At 36.3% G+C, this 7,229-nt stretch overlaps 1 protein-coding gene across 1 annotated transcript; it reads right to left on the reverse strand.

Moving 5' to 3' along the window:
- Positions 1-4,959: 4,959 nt before the first annotated feature.
- On the reverse strand, positions 4,960-6,211 carry LOC139900671 (uncharacterized). Its single transcript, XM_071883433.1, has 4 exons — positions 5,976-6,211; positions 5,637-5,837; positions 5,333-5,513; positions 4,960-4,974 (listed from the first exon to the last, which is right to left on the reverse strand). Exons 1-4 carry the CDS (start codon positions 6,209-6,211, stop codon positions 4,960-4,962), a joined length of 633 nt encoding a protein of 210 aa, XP_071739534.1.
- Between the last annotated feature and the right edge of the window lie 1,018 nt (positions 6,212-7,229).

The raw sequence follows: 7,229 nt of genomic DNA on the forward strand, positions 1-7,229 counted from the left end.
CATTTGACTCTTCATTATTATTAGGTGAGTCAATGGGACTTGTTCTAGAGGTAGACATCTATCACATAATATCAAACACGTTAAGAGATTAATATATCACATAATATTCATATGTTAAAAATATATAGTTTCCAACAAAAATGTTAAGCAATCATTTTTAAAGAAAACACGGTCGAAGTCCAGACTCACTAATGCATCCTAACAAACTCGATAATACACACTAATGCAAATTTTCTGGTTCTCTAAGACCAACGCTCGGATACCAACTGAAATGTCCCGTTCTTATTGATTAAAAACGTTCCATATTAATTGATTTCGTTGCGAGGTTTTGACCTCTATATGAGACGTTTTTCAAAGACTGCATTCATTTTTAAAACAAACCATAACCTTTATTTCATAGATAAAGGTTTTAAAAAGCTTTACGTAGATTATCAAATAATGATAATCTAAAATATCCTGTTTACACACGACCATTACATAATGGTTTACAATACAAATATGTTACAACAAAATAAGTTTCTTGAATGCAGTTTTTACACAATATCATACAAGCATGGACTCCAAATCTCGTCCTTATTTAACTATGCGACAGCGGAAGCTCTTAATAATCACCTGAGAATAAACATGCTTAAAACGTCAACAAAAATGTTGGTGAGTTATAGGTTTAACCTATATATATCAAATCATAATAATAGACCACAAGATTTCATATTTCAATACACATCCCATACATAGAGATAAAAATCATTCATATGGTGAACACCTGGTAACCGACATTAACAAGATGCATATATAAGAATATCCCCATCATTCCGGGACACCCTTCGGATATGATATAAATTTCGAAGTACCAAAGCATCCGGTACTTTGGATGGGGCTTGTTGGGCCCGATAGATCTATCTTTAGGATTCGCGTCAATTAGGGTGTCTGTTCCCTAATTCTTAGATTACCAGACTTAATAAAAAGGGGCATATTCGATTTCGATAATTCAACCATAGAATGTAGTTTCACGTACTTGTGTCTCTTTTGTAAATCATTTATAAAACCTGCATGTATTCTCATCCCAAAAATATTAGATTTTAAAAGTGGGACTATAACTCACTTTCACAGATTTTTACTTCGTCGGGAAGTAAGACTTGGCCACTGGTTGATTCACGAACCTATAATAATATATACATGTATATCAAAGTATGTTCAAAATATATTTACAACACTTTTAATATATTTTGATGTTTTAAGTTTATTAAGTCAGCTGTCCTCGTTAGTAACCTACAACTAGTTGTCCACAGTTAGATGTACAGAAATAAATCGATAAATATTATCTTGAATCAATCCACGACCCAGTGTATACGTATCTCAGTATTGATCACAACTCACACTATATATATTTTGGAATCAACCTCAACCCTGTATAGCTAACTCCAACATTCACATATAGAGTGTCTATGGTTGTTCCGAAATATATATAGATGTGTCGACATGATAGGTCGAAACATTGTATATGTGTCTATGGTATCTCAAGATTACATAATATACAATACAAGTTGATTAAGTTATGGTTGGAATAGATTTGTTACCAATTTTCACGTAGCTAAAATGAGAAAAATTATCCAATCTTGTTTTACCCATAACTTCTTCATTTTAAATCCGTTTTGAGTGAATCAAATTGCTATGGTTTCATATTGAACTCTATTTTATGAATCTAAACATAAAAAGTATAGGTTTATAGTCGAAAAAATAAGTTACAAGTCGTTTTTGTAAAGGTAGTCATTTCAGTCGAAAGAACAACGTCTAGATGACCATTTTAGAAAACATACTTCCACTTTGAGTTTAACCATAATTTTTGGATATAGTTTCATGTTCATAATAAAAATCATTTTCTCAGAATAACAACTTTTAAATCAAAGTTTATCATAGTTTTTAATTAACTAACCCAAAACAGCCCGCGGTGTTACTACGACGGCGTAAATCCGGTTTTACGGTGTTTTTCGCGTTTCCAGGTTTTAAATCATTAAGTTAGCATATCATATAGATATAGAACATGTGTTTAGTTGATTTTAAAAGTCAAGTTAGAAGGATTAAGTTTTGTTTGCGAACAAGTTTAGAATTAACTAAACTATGTTCTAGTGATTACAAGTTTAAACCTTCGAATAAGATAGCTTTATATGTATGAATCGAATGATGTTATGAACATCATTACTACCTTAAGTTCCTTGGATAAACCTACTGGAAAATATAAAAATGGATCTAGCTTCAATGGATCCTTGGATGGCTCGAAGTTCTTGAAGCAGAATCATGACACGAAAACAAGTTCAAGTAAGATCATCACTTGAAATAAGATTGTTATAGTTATAGAAATTGAACCAAAGTTTGAATATGATTATTACCTTGTATTAGAATGATAACCTACTGTAAGAAACAAAGATTTCTTGAGGTTGGATGATCACCTTACAAGATTGGAAGTGAGCTAGCAAACTTGAAAGTATTCTTGATTTTATGTAACTAGAACTTGTAAAATATATGAAGAACACTTAGAACTTGAAGATAGAACTTGAGAGAGATCAATTAGATGAAGAAAATTGAAGAATGAAAGTGTTTGTAGGTGTTTTTGGTCGTTGGTGTATGGATTAGATATAAAGGATATGTAATTTTGTTTTCATGTAAATAAGTCATGAATGATTACTCATATTTTTGTAATTTTATGAGATATTTCATGTTAGTTGCCAAATGATGGTTCCCAAATGTGTTAGGTGACTCACATGGGCTGCTAAGAGCTGATCATTGGAGTGTATATACCAATAGTACATACATCTAAAAGCTGTGTATTGTACGAGTACGAATACGGGTGCATACGAGTAGAATTGTTGATGAAACTGAACGAGGATGTAATTGTAAGCATTTTTGTTAAGTAGAAGTATTTTGATAAGTGTCTTGAAGTCTTTCAAAAGTGTATGAATACATATTAAAACACTACATGTATATACATTTTAACTGAGTCGTTAAGTCATCGTTAGTCGTTACATGTAAATGTTGTTTTGAAACCTTTAGGTTAACGATCTTGTTGAATGTTGTTAACCCATTGTTTATTATAACAAATGAGATGTTAAATTATTATATTATCATGATATTATGATATATAATATATCTTAGTATGATGTATATACAGTTAAATGTCGTTACAACGATAATCGTTACATATATGTCTCGTTTCGAAATCATTAAGTTAGTAGTCTTATTTTTACATATGTATTTCATTGTTAATATACTTAATAATATATTTACTTATCATTTAACATAATTAACCAAGTGTATCAATATCTTAATATGATTCATATGTACCTAGTAAGACGTTGTTATAACGATAATCGTTATATATATCGTTTTCGAGTTTCTTAAATTAATAGTCTCATTTTTATGTATATAACTCATTGTTAAAATACCTAATGAGATACATACTTATAATAAAAACATGGTAACTATATATATAACCATATATATGTCATTGTATAGTTTTTACAAGTTTTAACGTTCGTGAATCACCGGTCAACTTGGGTGGTCAATTGTCTATATGAAACATATTTCAATTAATCAAGTCTCAACAAGTTTGATTGCTTAACATGTTGGAAACATTTAATCATGTAAATATCAATATCAATTAATATATATAAACATGGAAAAGTTCGGGTCACTACACTTAAGAACTAATTTACGTACTTTTGAATTAGGTTGAGGACCTTTCGGACCAACTACTTGCTTACTTATCTCGTACCGACTTTACTACTTTTCACTGTGAGTTATAGCATCCCTTTTTACTTTAACTATTTTGGGAACTGAGAATACATGCACTTTTTATGTTTTACATACTAGGCACGAGTACTTAAAGTTTATATATGTGTGGGTTATACAACGGCATAAACTTTCCCCTTAGCTCGGTAACGTTTAGTCATTGGTCTTTGAACCGGTGAACGCGAATCTTAGATATGGATCCATAGGGTTTGACATCCACACTCGGGCTAGTAGCGCTAGCATTTAACGGGTGTTTAATACTTCGTAAACTCACGCACTCGCCAAGTGTACTTTTAGGGGGTGATATTACGTTAAGTTAGTTACCAAGTGCCCACGGTTGAACATATACTTTTCATACTGTTTTGAAATACTGAAATCTCGTGGCCTACCTTACATTACTGTTATACTTAAACTATAGCTTACCAACATTCGTGTTGACGTTTTTAAGCATGTTTTCTCAGGTGCTTAGAGGTTTGATGTTTCCGCTGTAGTTGTATTACTGTGTAGACACCCGCTGCTTCTGTTAGAGATGTCTCCGCATGAAACATTTATTTTTTTGCATTCAAACTATGTTACTTTTAAAACAATGAATTTGTAATAACCTACGGGTCTCGTACTTATGTTAATTGCTTCTATTCATAGAAGCATACTTTCGTTTGTTAAACATTTGACGTTGGTTATGACGTCACCTTTTCTTATGAATGCAAGCTTATTTTAAAACATCATATAGTGTTTGACCTTGTAATGATCCTATTGTTAATGATCCGTACACGTTAATTTTGTACGGGGCATCACACCCGCAAACTGTGTTCCATTATCGCTAACAATTTCGTTCGGTATGCCGAATCGACCGACAATGTCTTCCCATACAAAATTTCACACTCTTTTCCCTGAAATTGTTGCCAGCGGTCTTGCTTCTACCCACTTTGTGAAATAATCAATTGCAACAATCAAAAACTTGATGTTTCCTGCGTATGCAGAGTATGCGTAAGATACTGATGTAAGTAGCATATGGTAGAAAATAAATGGTTATATTACCTCGGCCTTTTGGAAATGGTCTGACTATGTCAATAGCCCATTTGCAGAATGGCCATGGTGAGGAGACTGGAATCATTGGATGCGCAGGTACTCTGCTGATAGGTGCATGAATTTGGCAGGACTCGCAGTGTTTAACTATGCGTGCGGTATCTGCGTACATGGTAGGCCAATAGTAACCCAACCGCATAATCTTTGACACGATAGATCTATGCCCTGAATGAAGAGCGCATGCACCCTCGTGTTCTTCACGTATTACCTCCTCTGGTTCGTTTGGACCAATGCACCTTAAATGTGGTCCTAAATAATTCTTTCGATACAGGACGCCACCCTTGAGGGCATACATTGGTGCCTTGGTGTGAACTTTCTTTGCATCAACAGAGTCTGCGGGTGTTGTGCTATCCCGCAGGAAAGTAATGATGGGTGTCATCCACGTTGAGCTGGATTCCTCAACAGGTGCCACTAGGGGCATCATAACAATGGATTTTGTGTGTAGTTCTTCTATGAGAACTCTTTTCCCCAGATGATCAAAGGCCAATGCAGCCAATTTGCTAAGCACATCTGCCTTTTTGTTTTGCCCTCGCATTACATGGAAAATTTGAAAAGCCTCGAACTGGTCAGCGAGATTATTAACAAGCGACAGGTATTGCTGCATGGCTATGTCATGTGCTTCGAAATCACCACTAACTTGGCTGCATACCAACTTTGAATCCACATAAGTGTGCAACACTTTAACATTTAATTTATGCGCAATCCGCATACCTGCTAACAAGGCTTCGTATTCTGCTTCGTTGTTTGTAATAGCAAAATTAAACCGCAGCGCATATATATGCTCTTCGCCATCAGGGCCCGTTAAAATTATGCCTGCACCCACGCCAGCGGCGCTGCAAGCACCATCGGTGTATAACTCCCATGGTGTTAACATTGGTGCGCGTATATCTTGATGTTCGGCAAATGCCTCAACGTCCACGGGTATCTCCGCTAGGTAATCTGCAAGTATCTGGCCTTTAACCGCGCTTCGCGAAGAAAAATTTATTTCGTGCTCTCCTAATTCAACTGCCCATTTAGCCATTCGGCCAGAAATCTCAGGCTTATATAGCACCTGTTTGATCGGCTGATCAGTTAGAACTACAACTGGGTGTGCCTGAAAGTACCGACGTAAACGTCGCGCTGTGTGAACTAGCGTATACACTAGCTTCTCAATTGGTGAATAGTTTACTTCACTTGCTGTAAGCGTCTTGCTTATGAAGTAGAGCGGCACTTGCGTCTTTCCGCGATCTGCGATAAGGACCGAGCTGACAGCTTCTTTAGATGCCGCAAGGTACAGCGTAAGCATTTCGCCTGCTATTGGCGGAGTGAGTGTTGGTAATTCAGCAAGCATCTTCTTCATATCTTGAAAAGCTGATTCCGCTTCCTGAGTCTATACAAAGTCTTTTTCCTTTAAACAATTCTTTAAAGTATTGAAGAACGGTAACTGTCGTTCCGCGACTTTTGACAAGAACCGCGTGATTGCCGCGAGCTTCCTAGTTAGACTCTGCACATCCTTCTTTGTCTTTGGAGATGGTAAACTGTCAATGGCTTCAATCTTTTTGGGATTCGCCTTGATTCCACGCGTCGTCACTACATGACCTAGAAACTTGTCTTCCTCTTCCCCAAAACTACAATTGAGCGAGTTAAGCTTCATGTTGATCCTGCGTAAAGACGCAAACGTTTCTAGGATATTCGCAAGCATTTCTTCTCATTGCGCTCAAGGGCCATGTGCCGCTTCTTCTGCCTAACTGGTGTGAGTGATGGATTAACGTTCAACCTATGTTCCGTAATATCCCGCGGGACCCCCGTCATGTCTGATTCCTGCCATGCGAACATGTTTGCGTTTGCGGACAATATACCGTGCAACTTAGCCTTAGTTTTGGCTGACAAGCCTAAGCCAATTTTAATTAGCTTGTCCGGATACAAGCGATTAGCTATGACGCGCTTTTAAGCTGTTCTCCCACGCTGGGAGTGCTTACAGGCACAACTAAACCACATAACTCGGTTACTTGATGTGACACAATTGTGGCAATTCCACCCATGGTAGGAAACTTAATCAAGCTATGAACTACCGAGGGTATAATGTTAAAACGTCGTATGAAATTTCTCCCCAGAAGCGCATTGTAACGTGAAGTCGAACGGACCACATAAAAGTCAATTAACTCGCTTCTAACCAACTGTGGATCCTTGTCATCCGCAAGCTCTTTTTTAAACTCTATACAGCCTAGAGAATCCTGATAGCGTAATATCGGGTTGGCGTAACTGTTCTTTGACTTCTGCGGGAAGAAAACGATAGCAATGCTCATACATAATGTCGACACCACAGCCGGTATCAAAATGCATGCGTTTAATCTGTATTCCGTGATCAGGAATACGGC

This window comes from Rutidosis leptorrhynchoides, chromosome 3 (assembly GCF_046630445.1).
Source record: "Rutidosis leptorrhynchoides isolate AG116_Rl617_1_P2 chromosome 3, CSIRO_AGI_Rlap_v1, whole genome shotgun sequence".
Taxonomy (NCBI): domain Eukaryota; kingdom Viridiplantae; phylum Streptophyta; class Magnoliopsida; order Asterales; family Asteraceae; genus Rutidosis; species Rutidosis leptorrhynchoides.

Bases quoted from the DNA above. Each gene is read 5' to 3' on its own strand.
- LOC139900671 (XM_071883433.1), bottom strand. From the start codon at position 6,211: ATGAAGAAGATGCTTGCTGAATTACCAACACTCACTCCGCCAATAGCA. The intron at 5,838-5,975 runs GTACTTTCAGGC...TTCTTCGCGAAG, and splicing joins ACAGCGCGACGTTTACGTCG to CGCGGTTAAAGGCCAGATAC. The intron at 5,514-5,636 runs GTTTAATTTTGC...GTTGGTATGCAG, and splicing joins GAGCATATATATGCGCTGCG to CCAAGTTAGTGGTGATTTCG.